The sequence below is a fragment of the Scardinius erythrophthalmus genome (assembly GCF_964197995.2).
Source record: "Scardinius erythrophthalmus genome assembly, chromosome: 9".
NCBI classification, from domain to species: domain Eukaryota; kingdom Metazoa; phylum Chordata; class Actinopteri; order Cypriniformes; family Leuciscidae; genus Scardinius; species Scardinius erythrophthalmus.
The window spans coordinates 6,146,779-6,169,977 of NC_138229.1; the positions used below are offsets into that span (position 1 = coordinate 6,146,779).

Here is a 23,199-nt window from a genome sequence, read left to right on the forward strand (position 1 = left end):
TTGATGTTTATGTCGAAAAGAAGAGTTAACTTCTACTGTGATTCAGTTGGTGCTGTAGCCTGTAGTAGGCTAGTAGCCTATTATGAATATACATAAAAATAATAAATATGATCAATATACATGTTACAAATGCTTTCAAATATAATTATAAAAATATTTATAACATAAACATTGAATAAACAACCTATATTATGAATAGCATTGTATTAATGACAAAAATGTTCAATAATTTTTTCAGGTGTTATATTTTGATTCACAAAATTCAAAAATATAGACTATACCTTACTATTAAAACAGTATGAAATAAAGTAGTGGCTTCGAGCAAATAAGTTCTTTGCTCTACTCAGTTAACAAATGAATACCACATTATTTAATAAACCATAATAATAATAATAATAATTATTATTATTATTATTACCATTTTCATTTTATAGCCTAAATTCTTTTATATTTTATAATTTTTTTAAAATTTAATTCATTATATTTTAACTGCATTTTTTTTATATGAATACATACCGTTCAAAAGTTTGGGATATGTAAGATTTGTATGTTTTTAGAACAGAAATCTCTTCTGCTCACCAAGGCTGCATTTATTTGATCAAAAATACAGTAAAAACGGGAATATTGTGAAATAGTATTACAATTCAAAAATAACTTTTCTATTTGGATATATTTTAAAATGTAATTTATTCCTGTAATCAAAGCTGATTTTCAGCATCATTACTCCAGTCTTCAGTGTCACATGATCCTTCAGAAATCATTCTAATTTTCAGAATTCTTTGATAAATAGAAAGTTCAAAAGAACAGGATTTATTTGAAATATATTTTTTTGTAAAATTATAAATGTCTTAACTGTCACTTTTGATCAATTTAATACATCCTTGCTAATTAAAAGTAAATATTTTTAATAGTAAAAAGTCTTGCTGACCCCAAACTTTTGAATGGTAGTGTATAATGTAACAAAAGCTTTCTATATTTCAGATAAATGCTGTTCTTTTTTAACTTTCTATTCATCAAAGAATCCTGAAAAAAACACACAGCTTTTTTCAACATTGATAATGATAAGACATGTTTCTTGAGCAGCAAATCATCATATTATTATGATTTCTGAAGGATCATGTGACACTGAAGTCTGCAGTAATGATGCTGAAAATTCAGCTTTAATCACAGGAATAAATGACATTTTAAAATATATTCAAATAGAAAACGGTTATTTTAAAATGTAATAACATTAGACAATATTACTGTTTTTACTGTTTTTTTACTGACCTAAAGAAAAAACAGACAGCTATAGTTTCCACCTTTATTTAAAATGAAAAATATACAATGATCCCTGCACATTTTTATAACAAAACAAATCACAAATGGATTACGCAGGAAATACTGATTCAAAGAAGCATTCTTTCGGAAACACTTTCTCAAACACATGACTCTCGCAAAACTTGAGGCCAAACGATGTTTACCAGGGACAATAAGAGGCACAAGCAAGGTTTTCCATTACATATAATACATGCTACCCATAATACAATATTACTTTTAAATGTAGTGTGAGCAACATCAGAAAGCATGTAATATGCTGAGTAGGAAGCAGCGTTGAGAAACGTGCAAGCTAATATAGGGTTAACTAAGAGCAAGACTGAACCTGATACAAATGTGGTCTAGGACTAGAATCTCTCACCCCAGACACAAAGACGCAAGCAAAGTAATGTGTTTATTCAGTACTTTACAAAAGATGGTCACAATAATTGTTTCGGGGTTACCTGACTTGCATGAAATCAGATTCGCTGACTAATTCAAGTGTAATCACACATGTAAAAGAGAAAGAGGTGCTGACGGGATCTTTAGCAGCTCGAATCATTTGTTTTCCCTTCTATTTCTTTCTGAACACACAGTGGTACGTTGACGCATTGACATATTACTGCATTATGATGCAAAACAATGAACAATATGCCCTGAATCAGTTCTGATTTACTACGTTTACTACAGTAACTCTGGACAGATCTGATATCAGTTTTCAGTGGACACAGACTCCCTCTCGTCGTGATTCCAGCGACCGTTTGGGGTTAAAAAGAAATCTAAAATATGATCAATAAGAATATGCCCTGAAAATGCTGGATAATCTAAACCGGTCCAGTCTCTCCATTTGGCATGTTGTTGAAAGATACAATCTAAAACTCTGAGCATCATTGTCATCCTAAGAATGTCCTTTAAATAAAGTGGTGGTATTTAATTGCATTTGTTCTACAGAGGCCCTGAAGGGACATGGTGATGGAAAACGATACGAGATGGGAGGAAATATCATACGTCAATGCTTTTGCGTTCTCTCGCAAAGGTTTTGCGTTCCTCAGAGAAACTGTGTTCGCTGTGTCTTGGGGGAATGCACAAGTTTTGCGAGGGAAATCGATTTTTTCCACCACCATGTCCCTTTAAGGCCTCCGTAGCCGTCTAACTACGACTTGACGTTTGCAATGATTATAGACTATATCTTCAAAATCATAAAGTATTCTACAAACGGTTTAATAATATCATTATTGTAATGAAAAGACTAACACAAAATCCACAAAGACTTTAAATACAAAGATATATAATGTAAACATTTGCTTGGTACAGTTTATCCACGCCGACATTAACACTCGCGAGCAAAACTGTTTATAAATCCATTCTTGAGTCAACACTTTGTGCAAGAATGTTTTTACCGAGAAATTTGCTCTGCGCATGTTGAATAATATGAACAAGTCCCTATGAGTTCAGCTGTACGGTAGGCCTAAAGCAAACATACCTTTCCCTGAGCGACAGAAACTGAACCAGGGTTAGTTAGAGGGAACTTCTGAATTCCCTCTTCGAGAAAGGGAAATGAAATTAAAGCTGTATAAATCCAGAAGACAAACAATCTGAGCTTAAAAACAGAATCACAAAAAGTGCTTCACACAATTAATTTCCCTTTTCAAGAAGCCGTCATCCCCGTGGAGCTGTAATATCTGTACTCAGAGGGATTTCATAAACCACAGCAGTAACGCTATACGAGGTTTAGTTGTGCGGTAACACCAGTACAGTGCGGAAGATGATTTGTAAAGGTTCCTTTTTCCATAGAAAAGATAAGGAGGTGGAATCATGTGTAAAAAGAAGAAAAGAAAAGCAATAAAAAGCAAAAAGTAATTGTTGTCTAATGTCTACATAAGCACAAACCAGTACTTCTGGTTCATCAAACAGCTGGATTTACCTCATTTACATACTCGCTTAAAAATAGAATTTGGAAGCAGGAAGTGAGGATTTATAGGAAAAGTTTTCTGTAATTATTTACTCACCCTCATGTCCTTCCAAAACCTCATGACTTTTCAATATAATGAAACTGAATGTGTTTGGAGGGTGAGGGTGAAACTTCATTTCTATTTTTAGCTGAACCTATCTCTGTTAATGCTCATGCAAAGACAGTTTGGTTTTTCTGAATTCACTAATGACCTCTTTTTGTTTAGCATGAACATAACATAACATTAAACTCATTAATGCACAGCTCAAATGAACACAGCATTTAAAGGGATAGTTCACTCAAAAATCATCATTCTGTCATCATTTACTCACCCTCATGTTGTTTCAAACCTGTATGAGTTTCTTTCTCCTGCTGAACAGAAGAGAAGATATTTTGAAGAATGTCGGAAACCAATCTGTTGATGGGCCCCACTGACTTCCATAGTATTTTGTATCGTAGTATCTAGTTTTAGGTTCAGCAGATGAAAGAAATTCACAGGTTTGGAACAACTTGAGGGTGACAGATTTTCATTTTTTGGGTGAACTATCCCTTTAAGATAAATAAAATAAACCCAGTACAATTAATGCCAATGGAAAAGGGTTAGTTCATCTTTCATGTGAATCAAAAGAATTACTGTGACCATAACAATTGCATTATGAAGTATAAAATAAGTTCTATTCTTATAGCTGAGCTTTTCGCCAGTCAGAAAGAGCCGATCCCTGATTGACCGGCAGCTCATTCGTGGCCACTAGAGGTCAGTAATTACCAACAAGAAACATTTCTTATACAGAAATGAGATGGAGTGCATTTGTAAGCAAGTAACATCATTATACGAAACTGATATGAAAATAATATCCATTTGACTTTAGAATAAACACTCCCAAAACGGATTTATCTTTAACATACTTCTCAATGATGTTTATTGTACTTTAGGGAATGGTAGTGTTATACTAAGATGAATTACAAAGCTGGACCTCAACCCTAAGTAACAAATACCCAGACACATACAGTAACTCTTTCAGGAGGTCAAAGTGCTCACAGTGAAATACAAGTCACAAAATTTCCCCTTTTTTCCCCTGTCTGTCTGTACCTGACATTGCACTTTCTCGTGCTGTTGTATGTATGTGTGTGTGTGTGTGTGTGTGTGTGTGTGTGTGTGTGTGATCAGTGCCGCAGGGGCACCATCACCTCCACGTAGTTACAGGGGAACAGTCCCGCCTGTCCGCGGAGGCTTCCCTCGTACCAGTTCTCGTCGATCTGATTGGTCAGCGTGATGACGTCGCCCTCGTTGAAGCCAAGCTCTCCTTCGTTCTCAGGATCAAAGTCGTACAGAGCCTTGCAGCACGGCTGATCTGTCGCTATGGAGACCACAAAGAGGATAAAAGGTGGAGATACACACAGAGAGAGAGAGAGAGAGAAAAAAAAGAGAGGAAAAGTCAATGGAAAGATTAAAAAAATTACAGAGAAAAAACAAACAGTGGACTGATTTTTGTAAGAACAGATGTAGCAGAAAGAACTGCTATTTTTGAGAGTGTATGGTACAAATTAGGGATTTAAGCAAAAACAAAAAAGAAGAAATAAAACGAATGCTATTTTTTTTAATAAATTATTAGCAAAACTCTATTTTATTAAGTTTTGCACCCATGTTACATAACATTTTTAAAACACAGCTTTGTGCATTGTTAATTCTAGCAATAAACATTAAGTAATCTTAATTCTACGGTAAATAAAAGGTTAAATAATAATAGATAGTAATAAAAACAAAAATAAATAAATAATAAACAATAAATACATTTTTGAAAAACTTGTGTCATTTTCTTAATTCTAGCAGTAAACTTCATGTAATCTTAACAACAGAATTACCATGATGAAATTCTAGGTTAATAATAATAATAATAGATTGTAATAAAATATAATTAATAATTAATAAAAATAATACAATTAATAAAAAGGTTAAATAATAATAATAGATTGTAATAAATTGTAATCAAATTAATTATTAATTAATCTATCTGTCTGTCTGTCTGTCTGTCTGTCTGTCTGTCTGTCTGTCTGTCTGTCTATCTATCTATCTATCTATCTATCTATCTGCACACACAGTGTATAGTGTATATATACATACACAACATTAATAATTATAAATATATAATAATTATATATAAATTATAAATGCTAATAAATATAATAAAAAAAAACTAAAATGGTATCAAGGTTGAATGCTTGGTTTGTAATTATTAATAAACCTATATTTCCCATTAATTATAGAATGTTTTTGCTTGATTTTTCTTACACTAATCTAGGCAGCAGAGTTGAATGCTTGACTAATGCAGTCAACACTAAAATTTGTGTAAAAATGGCTTGTTTCAAACTAGCTTCTTTCCAAACTGTTACTGTTATGTTAGTTAAAATGTTATCTAAAATAAATAATAGTTCTCTATTCAACAAACCAGGGATTAGATCTTTATCAAAGAAGAAAATAGAGAGACAGCAATTTGTACACAACTTGTGGAAAGTGCTAATGAAAAATAAATAAAAACTTCAATGAAAACTGACATACACCAACATATTTAGCATTTTAGGCACATGCACAACAACTTTCATGTGAAGGTGTGCCTCAAGAAAGTGAAATGAATAGATAGATTTATCAAAGAAAACAAGGACAGTTCTGCCACCTCCAAACATGCAGGTCACAAAAGGATCAATAGTAGTTCTCAAGCAATCTAAACCCACCGCGCGCAAGAATACACTCATTACACATTATGCCAAACTCTGTTGGAATAACAGCGGATTGTGGCGCGTGTGCTGCCTATGTAGTGCGTTACAAATCAATCACTTATAAGTTCCATTTAGGTTTGGATGCTGCCTTAGAAGAGACCCTATGTAGACAGCAGACAGTGAGGCAGATCACAATGTTTAAACAGCTTGTTTGTGTATGTTTGAGATGTTCAAAAACTGTTTATGCAAGTTTTAATAAATAACTCATTCTTGAGCTAAAAAGCTCCCCGGTGGACAATTCAACATGTGGCAGATTGATCACGCTTTTGATGAAGGGATAATAAATGTGTCACAAATCTCATTTACATGAGTGAACTGTCTGTGCTCATCACGGGTTTGTTACATGTGGGAGTGTATTTAGCAGGAGGGTGACTCACACCGCTCTTTTCAATAGGAATTGAGGCTGGGAAAAGTCTGGCATAGAATAAAAGCCCTTCACCATGTCAAGTGTGTGCTTGCGTGTGACTCACAATTACGTTTTTGGCGTGAAGATGTCCTGTTAAAGGAGGGGGCCGCTGACGTAAAAGAAAAACAATAGTCAGTCTCTGCGTGGCTACACACACACACACACACACACACACAGAAAACCAACTGGCACAGGCATCAAATGCTCACATCCATCCACACGAACACAAAGCATGATAACTGTGATTTTATTCCTAGATGACCTTCTGCACATTGTGACATTTGCTAAAATATGCTGTATACAACAGAGCACTGAGAGAAATACTGTATCCAACAATTCCAGAGCTGATGTTAGCCAAAACAAAAATCGTTTTTAGTTATTGAAATAAAGCCGAAATAAAATAAAAAAGTATATGATGAAAATCTAAACTTATATTATAATTATTTTAGAAATGAATAAGTTGAAGTACTTCAATTACCAAACATAAAACTGAATTAAAAATAAATACAAAATAAAATCCTAAACTTAAAATACTCAAACAATAGAAATGCCGATTTGGCAACTAACTGAAATAAATAAGTTGAAGTACTACAATTACTAAAACTGAAATACAAATAATTGAAATCTAAATAGAAATATTAAAACAAAACAAAACAAATTACAAAAGCACATAACAAAATTACTAAAACAAACTCAAATTAAAATTAAAGCAGAAAATATCATTCAAAATATTAATAAATACTATAATATGGTGTCTGATTGAGCAATTTAAAGTAGTTTTCATTCTTTTTTTCAGCATATGACTCAATTTCTATGAGAAATAAGCATTTTAGTCAATAAATATTTGCTTGGCTATGACTAAATCTCATTTAAATGTTTTCTTGAGACATGACTTTATAGTGCCTTGGGAGGCCGCTTGAAACCTCAGACAGTCTGTTTCCTTAGAAGGTTCCGTTATACACAAAAGCTAGTTATTGACTGTCTGGGCAGCCAGGCTGGTGTAGGTTTTGGACAGCCAACATTTTTAAATACTAAGTATTACGCGGCCTAGTGTTCATTCTTGTGCAGTATGTGGAGATCTGCTGAGCTTTTGGTTACATGAATCGATGAACCATTGGTCTTGGTTAAAATGATTTTCGGAAGATTTTTCAAAAGCTGTATGTGTGAGCAAAAGCCACTTTGATATAGGAAATTGCATGATTAACCTTTCCTGAAGGTAGGTCTGTCTTTTGCACACATAAAGGCTTTGTGTTTCATTTCAACCATTATTATCATTCAGATTGTGACTCCCTGAAGAAATCAAGTTTAAATCAAATCTAGTCCACCTCAAAAATGCAGTTAAATTTACAGTAAAGTCTGCATGTGTGAAAGCACATTGGCTGTGTGTTGAATCATGTTTATATGAAGCCTTATGTAAATGAACAGGACAAGCTCACCTGAGGATGGGTACGAGGACGACGCAGCGGACGGATTCCAGCCTCCGTTAGAGTCTTCTGGATAATCAAAACTGGGTCTGGACACAGGCATCCGTTTCTGGCGCGGCTGAGACTGGGCCTTGTTTACTCTACAGAACACAAGCAAACATGAACGGAAATTCATGCAAACACAAACACACACAGGTTGCAACCAGGTAGACCATGTATCAGGGCCAGGGACTGAAACACTTGGGTCAAATGGGTACATGGTACAAATGGGTTTGGAAGGAATTTTAATTTTATGTGATGAAGAAAGATACTCTGGTGGAATGATGGATGTTCATCTCTAACCTTTCTCTCATCCTCCCTGCCAGCTCCTCCAGGACCTCCATAGACTGTTTGTGAAACTGCAGCTGAGATTCGACCAGAGCTGCGAGCTGACTCACCTGCTCCACCTACAAACACACAGACACACACGTACAAAGCATGAAAAGATGTTATTGCTTTAGAAAAAAGAGCTGCAATCTGTAAGCAAAATAAAAAAAACATTCAATATTCAGTCTTCTATAAATACCTAAACATCCTTGAAACTAAATAAAATTTCTTCAGAAGCAAAATTACATGTGATAAAGAGGTTTTCGGGTTATATATCTCAATTACCAAGTTTATTTTTCTTTACAGCATTGGTAAACAATTTTTTTTCTTGTTTTTAGCATGAACCTAAAGTTTTGCGTGACGAAGCGTGCTTCACTCAATTTAAATGTTAAATGTTAAAACTAACCTTGCGTCACTAAATTAAAACTACAAGTATTGTGATACAAGAAATAAAATCATAATATGCACATGGAAACACATGGAAAGAGCTTTATATCCAAATCAAATCATACATTTTTTTTTTTTTAAATGAAGATGTGACGGTGAACAATCCTATGATGACCTAATTGATTCATACATCAGTTTAATGTCATACATCTGGGCCAGTTGAATAATCATAGCTGCTAAGTTAAGTCTTGAGAACTTGTCTGATCAACTTTTTTTGTAACCGACTTAAATTTATGACCAGTCTTAAAAAAAAAAAAAAATCATATTAAAATGTCAAATATCACTGGACTGCATGGCTGTATATTCATGTACCATTGTATTTGGATGGTAGTCGCATGGCACACTGAGAAACTTTTTGTCAGCTGACATCAATAATTGTTTAATTACTGGCCCGTGCTTAAGATCGATGTGGCAAAGAATCAGAAATATCCAGAAGTTTTCTCTGGGCTGCAGTCCAGTGTCGATAAAAACAGACTGATAAATGTGTTGGCTCAGCAGACTGTGTGGAAAATATCCAGCACTCATTGATGTGGATCACTGTAGCAACATTACAGCTATATGACACTGGATGGTACTGGACTATAAAAGCTTTCCAACAGGGGATCATTTGATTTTAGTAGTATTTTCTAAGACAAGAATCACTCGGGATTAGTGAAATTTTATTTCAGCATGAAACCCGTGCGGCTTATTAGGAGAGATGTGCCGTTACTTTAAAACTTATGTTGGTTGCACTTTATTTTACAGTACGTGCACTTACATGTACTTACCTAAGAAAGTACTGGGTAATATAAGGTAACTAAATGGGTTAAGGGTAGGTTCAGGGTTAATACCTAGTTATTACACAGTTATTGCAATTACTATATGTACATAGTATGTACATAAGGAACAGGACTGTAAAATAAAAGTGCTACCCTTATGTTTTTGGATGGTAAAACTGAAACTACTGTTTTCCTTTTCTTTTTTTTTTTCTTCTTTTTTTAAACATTTTTAAGGTTTTCCAAAACGGAAAGATAACATTTCAAATTCCAACACATTAGTACCTCAATATTTACATTGCTGTTTTGTTTTGGCAGGCACATTTTACTAAACTGATTTGTGACTGATAACCATAAAATACACAGTATGTAATATTGACAGCTAGCAGTTGAAATGGCTACAGTCCAAATTCAAAATATCTGAGGATGTTGTGGGTTGCCAGATTGAGGACAATTGACAATGGAAAGCAACAAGCCGCACACTATAAGTTAATCAGCTAATGTATACTAGGGTTGGGCGGTATTACGGTAATATCGGATACCGCGGGATCTTAAAATAGCACCGGTATCAGTATCAATACCGTCATTACCGGCACTTATATAGCCTATAATATATATTATTTATTTATTGCCTAAAAAATGCTTGTGTGGTTGCAGTTTGGCAATATTTCTGGTTCCAGCCGAATGAGAAGGGAGAGGCGGTAAATACTGACGAGGCAATTTGTAAATTGTTCCATAAAAAGGTGACCGCGAGAGATGTAAACACCTCTAACCTAATGTCACATCTCCGAAACTACCACCCACTCACTGCTGCCAGGATGCATTTTGTTCTTGAGTTCATTAAATAAGCGCATTAAGTTTCGTATTTGTTAAAATATTATAATGTTATTTTTTCCATCTTTCTTGATTATGAAAAGTGAACAGCACAAATAAGATAGGATGCATCGGGAGTCAGACGATTTGACCACTTCAATAAATTTCGTTTTGTAAAAGGCCTCTTTAAAACAAATTTCGTTTTGTATAAATTGTATCTTAATTTTAATTCATTTTTCATCAACCAATTGCCTATATATTTAATATAATCATGACATGATGGGCGATGGCATGCCGCGGTCACTTGCATTGAAATCTCATAAATTAACCGAAACTCAGAGATGGCGATCGTCAATTTCTTTAAACAAAACAATTCAAAACGAAAAGAAATATAGGGTAGCCTACTCTCTGATTAATCCATGATGTGCATTTCTCTCTAAGGCGTTCACAGAGATGGCGATCGTCAATTTCTCAAAACGAAAAGACAAAGGCCACTCTGATTATTTAATCCATGATGTGCATTTCTCTCTAGGCGCGTTCATACGGAGATGTGATCATCAATTTCAGCAAACGAAACCATACAAACCGAAAAGAAATAGACTAGCCTACTCTCTGTAATCCATGATGTGCATTTCTCTCTATTGTTCACTATGGAGATGGTGATCGTCAATTTCTTTAAACGAAACAATTCAAAACGAAAAGAAATATAGTCTGATCAATCAATGATGTGCATTTCTCTCTATAGGCGCGCTCACTACAGAGATGGTGATCGTCAACTTCCATCTTTGCAGAAAAGTTTTATTAATAAAAATCAAATGGACACGCGTCACCGGATTACAAAGGCACTTCTTGCTTGTTGCACGCACACAGATATTATGTTGAATAATGGTGGGCTCGGGCTCATAATAACAGTTAATGCCGTCGACTGGACTCAGACACAACGTGCACGGCTTGATTTGTTTTTTTTGCCCGATCTGGCATTCAGTTTCTGAACTGTGTAGGCACAAACCAACAGTTTGGTGACGCCGTCTGAGCCCATTATGTCATAATTTTTAATTAGTCACGGTAATACCGTATACCCCGGTAAAATAGGGAGGGGGTTTGACGGTATCAAAATTCGAATACCGCCCAAGCCTAATGTATACGTTTGCTATGTTTTTATTGCTTTCCATGGCAATGCTGTGTTTTTTCCACCAACTGGCAACCCAGGGTGTTGAAATACTATTGGGTAAATTGGCAGTAGACGGGATCAAACAGATCAAAACAAAAACAGACATTTCGACACAGAACGCACATGTCAAAGTAGAATAACTGGGCTGGTGTAGTATTGTTTTTTAGAGAAACGAGTATTTGAACTTAGCATGTTTCCTAAATCTCAGCAAACATATGATGGTATTTTTATGCTTTAGTACAGGCAAAATTACATACAGCACCTTTAAAGACAGCTAAAAATAAACCACATACTAAGTGTCAAGATTGTCATCACAGTGCAAGGTCCATATATACCATTCTGCACCTTAAAACAAAGAGTTCAGAGACTCTAATAGGCTGAAGTGAGCTTACGTCAGTATCCAGAAGGTTCTGCATGCTGGTTCCAGCTATATCTTTGGAGTCTTCGAACTTCTCCACCGCCGCCCTGAGCTCCTCATCCGGAATCTTCCCCTGACGCTTCTTCTTATAGTCATAATCCAGTCGACGGCCCTCCAGTTTCTTCAGGTGATGCTGAAGTAAAACCAGAGCATATTATTATTATTAACAGAACTACAGGTTTTAAGAGCTAAATTTACACTGATAATTTCTGAAAAATGCTAGTGATACAAAAGTATGCAGAGGTTAGCCAATCATAACAGAGGTAATTTACATGTCTTAAATGTACAGTAAAAACAATGTGCCAACAAGGGTGGAAAATGACCATGAAAACTAAAGTAAGGCTTTATGAACTGCAGAAACCTTATCCTTAACTAACTAAGACTTAACATATGGGAACAAATTATAAATGATAAAAAGTGCCCTTTGAATCATATTATTGTCTTTCTTATCCTAAAATTCTACAAAAGATTTCTGTGAATAAATAATACATTCAATTATTATTATTGTTATGAACTTTTTATAAAATTGTCAGTTATTTTTCATAATAATATGCATTTTTAATAAAAAGATTAATTACAATCTGACATAAGCCCTTTAGCCAATGACTTATGAATTATAGATTTAATCAATAAACGCTGATTTGATTTCAGAGAGCAATTGATTGCAGTTTTCCACCTGTATGTCTTTAAGGTCCTTGTCGACTATAGTTTGGAAAGGGTCGATGAAGTTCTGTTTGACGTCAATGTCTAGAGAGTCTTTCACTTCTGCCAGTCTCTTCATGGCATCTCCCATCTCCACTAAAGCACCACCTATAGATCGGGTGTAGAACATGAACAAAAATATTATGCAAAAAATAAATTGAAAGATCCTATAATAGCTGTATAAACAAAGAGCAATACAATATGCTTAAACACAGACACTCAACAGGTCTCTAATAATGAGATGCTGAGAATCTGAAAAGATTTTTGTTTCATGTTTCGCTGTGTGATTACTATTTTTTTGTCTGATGATACATTTTACTGTAAAAATACTAATTCATACCTGGAGCAAATAATACGAATGAAACATGCTGTACAGTTTCCCATTACAGTTTTTTTTGTAAATGCTTTTGAGAAAGAACATTCCTCTTACCAAAGTTGGTGTCCTCTCCCAAGTCTCGGCCGTATTTGAGCATACACTCTCCCAGAAGGCCCTCTGCCTGTGGATAACCTGGGCTCTTCACCTGTCCACGCATCTTAGACACGGTGTTCACCATGGTCAGTCTCGCTCTCGATGCTGAGGTACAAGACAGAGAGACAAGCAGGCAGATGAATACAAAGAAACATACACTGCAAAAATAAAATCTAACTTTGTCTTTTTCCATTACAAATATCTAAATATTCTTACATTTACATTTACAATGGAAGTAAAATGACAAGATATAATGATAAAAATAAATAAAAAATAATTCCTTGTGAAAAAAATATATTTTCCTTACCCTACTAATGGCAGATTTTTTTTTCTTGTTTTAAGAATAAACTTTTTCAGAATACAAGACATTTTGTTTCTCAAGTAAATGTACCTTAATTAAATCAATAAACTTTGATTTGATTTTAAAAAGCAATTGATTGCAGTTTTCCTCCTGTATGTCTTTCAGGTCGTTGACAATTATAGTTTGATGGTTGATGAAGTGTACTTGACCAAATGACACAAGATACTATATGTCTTGTTTTTTCAAAAAAATATAATTAATTTATACTTAAAACAATAAAAAACATGTGTCAGTGGGGTAAGAAAAATATACTTAATTTTTAAGTCACTTAAGTCTTTATATATTTTGTAATTTTGCTTCTCAAGTAAATGTAAAATGAGAGTGCCACTATTATGCTTTTTTTGAACATTACCTTTCATGCAGTGTGTAATATAGCTATTTGTGAATGTAAAAGTTCTGCAAAGTGTACGATAAAGTTATTGTCTCCTAAAAGAAAGAATCGACTCAAAAAAACGAGTCATCAGCAATTCCATTGTAACAATGTAACAAATTTGCATAATGCCAGCCTATGGTCTTCATTGGATCCCAGCGAACAAAGTCTACTTTGACCCGGCCTCAAAACTGTAGCTGTAGCTGAGACTGGAAGAGTTTGGTTCATGTTGTCGACATGTCAAAAAGACACTGTTTATAGCCCTGCAAATCCACTTTACTGCACTTCAACAGGATGAGGACTCACGCTGGAATTGATACGTTAAAACCGATGCCATCGTTACTTTTCGTGTCATTGGGTGCTTCTCAATTCTTATTTGTGCATCCTCGTTTCCTTCACTCATGTCTCAGCTCCAAGGAAAGAAAATGAGGACAGAGAAATCGAAGGAAATCTTATTTGTATATCGGAATATTCTTGATCACTCGAGAGCCACTTCGCAGCCTCATCAGCTGCGCCTCTTATGCTGTTGTAGATTGATTATTTAAGAAATTAATAAATAATAATAATAATAATAATAAAGCAAGATGCCCCATTGAAATATGCATGATTTATGATTCATTTAAACTGCAAAGGAAAAGCATAAATTAAAATGATTGTGACCGATGTGAAGGGGGAGAAGAATTTGTATGTGCGTCAGGTTTCTCGACAAGAGAGACTTCCGCATAGGATTTTGACCTTGAATGCATGTAAACCTGTTGTAGGAGACCTCCAAAACAAAATGAAGAACCTTTAAAATAGCATAATAGGGGCACTTTAAAGAGATAGTTCACCCAAAAATGAAAATTCTGTCATCATTTACCCTCCCTCAAGTTGTTCCAAACCTGTATGATTTCCTTTCTTCTGCTGAACACAAAAGAAGATATTTTGAAGAAAGTCGGTAACCAAACGACTGATGGACCCCATTGACTTCCATAGTAGGAAAAAAAATTATTATGGATGTCAATGGGGACCAGCAACTGTTTAATTACCAACCTTCTTTAAAATATCTTCTTTTGTGTTCAGCAGAAGAAAGGAAATCATACAGGTTTGGAACAACTTGAGGGAGAGTAAATGATGACAGAATTTTAATTTTTGGGTGAACTATCCCTTTAAGAATGTTTAGATACAGAATGTGCAAAAACATGTCAAAAACATGACAAAAACACTTAACATGTGAAAACTGTATATTGTATTTGACTTTGAATTCAGCACATGGGGAATATTTTGTCCATTTCTCACCTGGGTTGGGCTGCAGGTATTCAGTAGTTTTGCAGAGCACTTCTGATATGGCTTTACTGGTGATGTCAGCCCTCTGTGAAGCACAAAAGTCAGAGTACAGGTGTGTGTCTTTACGTCACACTGTCAACAGAGACCACACATCGACAGCACTCACAGACAAAGAAGTGAGACGGACTTGAAACAATCAGCAGCGGTCACACCTACTGAAACATTCAGAAAGCTGACTGATACCGAGGCAAAGGAATGTTCTGTGTACTTTACAGTGTGAGCTTGACAGACTGCATTTGTGGTCTGCTGTGGTTTACCACAGAAAATCATGCAAATTATGCGTTTCAAAGCAGAAATGTGAAGCTTGTGTTTTTGTTAAAGCTCTTACAGGTATTCCTCAGTAAAAATTTGAGTTATGAGCTGTAAATTTGGCATTTTGAGATGGGGCCACGTCTCTAGGTGAAGGATCTTTTGGTTATTCATTACTGACGGAAATGATGAAGACGTTACACATTCCTGTGGGCGGAAATGGCATTAACCACTTCTTTCGTTTCAGTCTAATGCCAAATACTATTAAAGCCAGTACTGTCAACATTTAACAAAAAAACTCACGATTTCTGAGGATAAAATGGGCAATAACAATGTGAATTTAACATTATATTTGAAAGCCACCATCATAAAACATAAAATTTTAAAACCTCTGTGCTTGTTTATCATAGATAGGAAGTAGATATAGTTACAAATGTAACAAACTTTGTTATGTATAAATGATGTATAAATGTTGTGTACACACAAAAAGGGCATTGAATTACTGTCAGGATTTACTAAAGAAACTGTGTGGACAGGGTTATTTTTGCGGCTGACTTTATTGCACATGCATTTGTAGGAGTTTCCCTTTCAGACGTAACATTTATGTGAGGAGAATATTTAAATGAATCCTGCAAGGTGATTTACTAAGGTCTGCACTCGTCAATTTACAGGTGTTGGCGCCCTTATTTTCCAGACAAAAAAGCCCATCTTAAACCAGATGCTAATTTGCGCTGCTTTAACTTTCCACTCCCCTTGTCGCTTTTTTATTTAAATTGACCTCTCATGCTAATTTGCCCTGTTTAGTAATTCTGCCCCTAAACGTTTAAAGTCTAGGCGCATCATAATTCCTCTTTAAACTAAATCGCAGAACTCATGTTCTGATAATATATTTCTTGCGAGAACAATGATCAGACTTGACTCTGATATTATGTCTCTAATACACAAATGGCATGAGTCCATATCTCATATTTTCCTAATGTCTTGTACTGTTAAAAATGGTATCACGTGGATGGGAATATGCATATGGAAATGATATGCAGATTATGTTATGCATAGTAAATCTAGGCATTGTAAGCTCCATTTATGTTTATTTCAAGGATATGGAGTGGAGATGTACACTTTTTGTGTGTATGCATACTTTTAGGATGAAATCTACAGAAAGTTTTATACATGCGGCCCCAGAAGTTTTGTGTGCCAGTGAATTGCACCTGATTATTTGTGTAGAGGATGTTTCTGGCCAATTTTATTGTTGAATTTATTACAATAACTTTCAGTAAGTAGGAAGAATGAAGTCTTGATCATATTTAAGAGAACTTGAACATTGTTATCACAATGTGAATGTTAAAAATGTGTTACCTTCTCAAGGTCTTTGAAGTCCTCATCCAGTTTGGTTCCTTCTGCACCTCCCACCTTCTCACTCACCATCTAAAACACATCAGTACAAGGACTTACTTTTTTTTTTACCAAACTAATGATATTTTATATCCCCTTGCCCTAACCATTACAGAAAACATTTAGCATTTTTGATAAAAACTTTATTTTGGGATTGGGCTAATAAAGAATATGATCCTTCAGAAAACATGCATGAGCAACAAAACACATTTGTGAGATTGTATGATAAAGTATTCAAATACAAGAAGCATTCATTGGTGTGCAAATATAAAGACAAAGAGATCAGCTCTTAGATCTTATATCTAAATACCTACTGCACATTCAGTTCACGTTACAGAATGAGCAAGAAAGAGCAATGATGTTTGGCATGTAAGGAACTTAAATGGTTGCCTTTGCGTGTTCACATAAGAACCTTGTTTGTGAACTTTGTCACAATCTCTATAAAATGTCTTTAAAGCACATGCTCATGTTCTTTGGTGCTCATGCAGGCATTACAGGTTTGAGTCTGTGCAACGTTACTCTTTTCCAATTCATTTCTCATCCCTCTGCACTATATTGTATATCCATCGAATTATTATAATCATCTAATATATAGTATATCCATCTAATAATATCCATCTGAGAGTAAAAGCTCAAATAAAGTGATTCAGCTTTAATGACCACAAGGTGAAAGTCCAATCATTTAAAGACATAGTAATAGCACACCCTCCTCAGCCTTAGCAAACACTACTAATAACACTTGTGTGGAAGAGAGAAAAGAAAATGTAAGGAAAGAACTTCAGGAATGGACTCTAAGGGCCCCTGTGGAGTTCCCCATCTGAGCCATTCCTGTTGTTCGTCGATGATTCTTCCTGTATGGCCGGCACAAACGCTCGTTTCACACAAAAGAACTCCTCCTCAATGAGCTGAACTCTCCAAACACAAACACAGAAAGTAAGTGTGGTGTATTGTATTCCAGTAAACAGGAAGCGTTTTGTGAACTGACATCATCCCAAAGAAAAAAAAAAAATCAAACAAAACCAAACAGCACAGCTTGGGTGGCAATCCAAGCTAAGAATTAGGCCTACACTAAAAAAAAATGTCTTAGGGCTGGAATACATTACATTCCTTCTGTGCATATTTTTTGCCCGACTGTCAGTCTAGATTAGGGGTTTCCAAAGTGTGGGGCACGTGCATGTCCAGGGAGGAGCGGCCGGGAATCAAAACAAGTTGTGCTCCAAATTTGAGGTTGAGATCTCAAAACATGAGCTTTCAGTAAGATTTTGTTTGGGCGCAGTACCAAACATTTCCACAAGAGGAAAATCATCTCCCATTCATTTCCATTTTTTTTTCACATACCAAGTGCCAAAACTTTTACCAAATTTCATATGGAACATAAAAAAAAACAATAAAAAAAACCATAAAATCAGTCTGTTAAAAATGACCGAACAGCACCAGAAGTTTTGTAGTGTATTCCAGCTTTTAGTCATCACCATTAATTTGTGAATTATTGTCACTGTTTAGTGCTTGATTATCCATTCATTTCCATTCAAACGTATATTAAATTAATTGTTGCGCACATCCCTGGGAGTTAATTAGTTTAGAAACATTACAGTAAAACATTCAAAACTTCTCTCCCTTCTGCTGTACAAATATTCACTGCTCTTTGAATCTCATTCTCATACTGATCAAATATTGAGCATATCAGTTTGTAAAACACACACCCAGTCTTCAGAGCGAAGGAACACGTGTGCATGCGTGTTTTATTGACAGCCCTTCATACAGTGGCTCTATTGTTTGGCTCTGATCCGCTAGTGGCCTAATATGATTCAGATGTAGGTGTGGACACAGACACTGATCACACAGATCACTTTTCTAGAATATGACAAGTGAAATACAGTTGCACAAAGCTATCCATTTCATATGAATATCATCTTAAAGTGCTGGTATTCATGTCAAGAAATCAAATCTGAGGTGATACACATTATCAATATGGTTTCATAGTTATGCACCAATACTGACATTTTTGACAAATCCTGATAAACTGATATGATAAATCAACGTTATCAACATATACTGTTACACATATATGACTGCTGATAATATTGCTGACTGATTATCCTTCACGTTATCTGGTGCAACTAATCCATTTAAAAAAATGAAATACTTCAGTGAAGAAAATCATACAAACAAGCACAATTTATATTTGTCAGTAAAACTAACTTCAAACATTTAAGGTTTCGAAAGAGGTTTAGATCGAAATCTAAACAGGAAAATGTACTTCTCCTAACATCATCTTTATCAGATTGATACTGACAATTTAAAATAAACACCCTAAATTTACACGCCAATATTCAATCCACTGTAAGGTTTAGGTTTAAAAACATTTTCATAAAGCTGCATGCTTCGATATGAAAGGGAAGTCATATGGTTTGCATAATTATCTCTTCCCTAAAGCAAATCTGACAACTTGGTTTCTAGCGTGGAACATCAGGCATCGGCTTTACACAGTAGACAATGGCCTACACAACTTAGCCCACATGGAAACACAATTTAGTTAAAAACTCTCCAGTATAACAATACAAGAGATGTCGGTGCAATAAACACTTCTCTTGTAACCCTGTAAATGCCACCTAGAACAAAAAAAGAGCAGGTGATAAAGAAAGTAAAGAGAGAGGGAGGGAAAAGACTGAAAGAAAACACCTGCTCTTGGTGGGATGCAGGTTCTGTACTTACTGTAAACAAGAATCCAGTCTGACAACTAAACTAAACACTGAATTCATCAGTTCACACACCTCTTATAAATCTTTCACACAAATATAGTTTGTGTGAAGTGATCTCTATTGCACACCAAAATGCTCAATTTTTACATCTGAGATTGATTTTTCAATCCACCAGTTTAAAATCGCTGTCTGCGGAGAATGTGATAACGTCTTTGCCGCTAGAAACAGTTATAAATTGTTAGCAGTGGGACAACTGGCAATATTGGTATCTGCAAACAAAGGACAGCATACTAGCATTCAGTCTGCAATATTTGTAATTGTCTACTGATGGACGTCTAGCTGTAAACCCTAATGGTTAAAAATTCATTGGTTTGAGTAAGGTAAACTTAAACAAATTAGTTCAATCAAATTAAATTTTATGTACATTAAGAAATTTCTTTTTCATTTGCTTTCATCTGATTTGCAACATGTCAGTGCACGTTAGACTTGTTTTCATTTTTCAAAACTGACATAATTTAAGTAATCAGAATTGTTTCATCGTTATGAGTTTCATGAACTTGTTTCATTTAATTTAGAGAAACTTAAATTTATCTGAAAATAAGCTGGGATTTCTATTCGCAGCATGCTTTGCTATGACACTCAAAAGGGAGAGTAAATGCTAAAATTGTGTTATATAATGTTTGTTTTTTTTGTGCTAGATTATGTTAAGTGGGAGATTTAGTAGTGTTTAATGTTTAGCTATGCTAATTTAGAAGAGTTTTCGTTTTTATGGGTACCATCGTGGTGGAGCATGAGCTTAGTTTGAGAACAGATAAGTATTAAATGTTCTATATTGCCATTCTCATTCCGATATTTCCATATGTTAACGCTATCAAAGCACTGTGTTTACCACTTAGAAAGATATATCAGCATTTACTGAATTAGCTAATTATGGCTAGATATGTTTCCACTACTAAAAATATTTAAACTGAGATTACATGATAATTTTAAGTTAAAATGTATGAATTAGCATATAGTTTAAGCTAATTATTTATTATTTATATTAAAATATTTCAAGTTAAGAGCAATTAAAATGTTTGAGTACAAAATAAAAATCTGCCAGTTCTGCTTACTTAAACCTTGAATTTCTTAACTTTTATTTTTTTTTATGTAACTGATTACCTCAATTTCTTTACTTATTCGGGTTTACAGTGCATCATATCTTGCAGTTTTACTTTTAAGACAACATGTCAAGTTAAATCTGTTCAACTTTTGAGACTACTGGCTACATTCTTATCAATTTCAAACGGTGACATAACATCAAGATGTGCTTTCTGTAAGACACAAGCCAGTAAGGAAAAAGTTAACTAATAGTTGACTTAAGTCGACTTAGTCTTTAGTAAGTATGAACATCGAGAAATTCTGCATTTTCAGCCCTGCATGCTTTAGGGTGTTTATTGTAATAATGAGGCTCAGTGACTGTAAGACATCCCGTCTGGCATTAAGATGCTTTCATCTGATTTGCAACATGTCAGTGCACGTTAGACTTGTTTTGCTTGAACAAAAAGGGGTAAAGGAATGTTAGACTGGCTGAGACCAAAAACTTCAAGCGAATGTCTGACATTGCAAGTGTTTTATAAACAGGCTTCATTCTGATTAAATGCATGTCTGTTTTGAAGTACATGGATTAAAAACTAATCCAGCCAAAAAAAAGATATCATCTGAGAATCTCATTCAAAATCACTTTCTTTATCTGCCTGGCGTGGACTTAAACCACTAGATTCACAAGTATCTGAAAAATAACTGAGGTAATTTGATTCAACTGCATCTTTAGTCATAACTTTCTACGAGGTACTTACATTGCATATGTTTGGGAAAATGGTGGGCAAAGAAATAATGGAATGAAACAGGAATGCAAAGAAACAAGGATCTATGATATTATATAATGATATATTGAAAATCATTTAAACATTATAGCAGTATTTGTTACTGCCTATTATTTATTCTTACCGTATAAATCATCATATTGCAGTATTTTTTTAGTGTAATACAGTAAAACACACAAAAAAAGTGAAAGGTGCATCATGGTAATGATGATTAGTTTTTAGGGTTTTTTTGCATTACACATTAAAGAGAATTAGAGGGTAAAATGCGCATAATCATCATGCAAATCACATTGAAAACATTGCAATAGTCCTATGAAACCTTAATTTTGTTTAAGCAAAACAGAACTTCTTATACTTTTCCTCTTGACTGTGACCTGGACATTTTTTTCATACAGTATAAAGGATAAATATGTTTTCTCCACACATTACTGATAAACATTGTGTGCATCACCTGCAGACAGCTCCTTAGTGCACATCAGCTAAATAAATTGCCAGTAAAGAACAAGTGCTTCCTGCTCAAAATACACAGCATATTCATTTCATCTGAACTGTAAACCACATGTTATCATGGCCATGCAAAAATACATGTGTTGCAATGTTTTATGATCCTTCCTGTGCATTAACAGTCAGCAACCTGTTAACTCTTTGATTGTGTCATATGCATACTTCACTATAAAAATATAGATATAGTAAAATATTTAAAGGTCTAACTTTATAGACTTGATTTGGAATTATATGAGCTTGGTTTATTCATAAAGTGCTTCTATGGCTATAACATTTCTACTGGGTGACAAATCTATTTAGGCTACTTCAAAACAAAGTTTAGATTAAAAATTTATACAGAAATCTAATAAAAACTCAATATAAAATTCAATAAATAAAAAAATAAATTATATATATATATATGTGTGTGTGTGTGTTTTCTAAGCACGTCTGAGTAGGCAGCTCAGTAGCCTACATTTTGAGAGACACTTCGTGGGAATTTAGTTGTATGTGTGTATGTATTTATATATATATATATATATATATATATATATATATATATATATATATATATATATATATATTTATATTTGTATATATATATATATATATATATATATATATATACAACTAAATTCCCACGAAGTGTCTCTCAAAATGTAGGCTACTGAGCTGCCTAACGTTACCCGGACGCGTTCAAAACGCACTTGTGCTCGCCAATATGCTGTCTATGTAGGGGGCTCACAATAGCCAGGCTTTAACTTTTACTTCACCACAGCAGAGAAGACCCCGGATGAAATAATTCAAACAAGTTGAACAGACACCGCAAATGTTTCTTTATAACTTACGGTATATTGTTTGTTTATTGTTGTATCTGTAAGTGTATGCTCGTGCACCAGTTGACGTGGAAACACTCACCTGACTCGCTTTATAAAACTGTTTCTTCAGTCCGGCAACAGACATCTTTGCGTCGGATCCTTTCGCTTTGACAAATATAGATGTTATTTAATTCCCCAAATATTTAAAAATGAAACTGTAGGCGTATGGAGCTGTGAAAAAAAACTTTCACGGAATCACAACTTCTTCTTCCTGCTCGGCCAGAGTTTGAACCTATAGTGAGTGCACGTCACTCTGCGACGCGACGCACGCAACTAGAACGATCCCATACACGCGTCGCGTATAATAAGAGAGTTCTGATTTGTCAACTGGTTGCCGACGTCAGGGTTCCCATCGCTCGCATTGCACCGTTTCTGAAACATAAAAAAAAACAAAAACAAAAACAAATCAAAACGAAAAAAAAACTAAAACATGTGACTTTCTTCTAAGTTCATTTTGTGATGTATTACTGTCACGTGTTTTATATTACTGCACATGTACTTTGTTTTGTATCTCTGGCAATAGAAACAAATTATGGAAGCATAACTATCTCAGCCAGGAATAGAAACTCTCCAACTTCCG

The 23,199-nt window shown here is 34.6% G+C and overlaps 1 protein-coding gene across 2 annotated transcripts; it reads right to left on the reverse strand.

Moving 5' to 3' along the window:
* Positions 1–1,289: 1,289 nt before the first annotated feature.
* Positions 1,290–22,966, reverse strand: sh3gl1a (SH3-domain GRB2-like 1a). 2 transcript variants are annotated; one of them, XM_081374816.1, is made up of 10 exons: positions 22,660–22,966; positions 16,656–16,724; positions 15,003–15,075; positions 12,955–13,098; positions 12,499–12,632; positions 11,797–11,955; positions 8,195–8,298; positions 7,865–7,992; positions 6,493–6,537; positions 1,290–4,605 (listed from the first exon to the last, which is right to left on the reverse strand). In XM_081374816.1, the coding sequence occupies exons 1-10, from the start codon at positions 22,702–22,704 to the stop codon at positions 4,412–4,414; spliced, it is 1,095 nt and encodes a 364-aa protein (XP_081230942.1). In that variant the 5' UTR covers positions 22,705–22,966; the 3' UTR covers positions 1,290–4,411. The 2 variants fall into 2 exon arrangements, with proteins under 2 accessions (XP_081230942.1, XP_081230943.1); XM_081374817.1 differs by lacking the exon at positions 6,493–6,537 and having other exon boundaries at positions 22,660–22,920.
* Between the last annotated feature and the right edge of the window lie 233 nt (positions 22,967–23,199).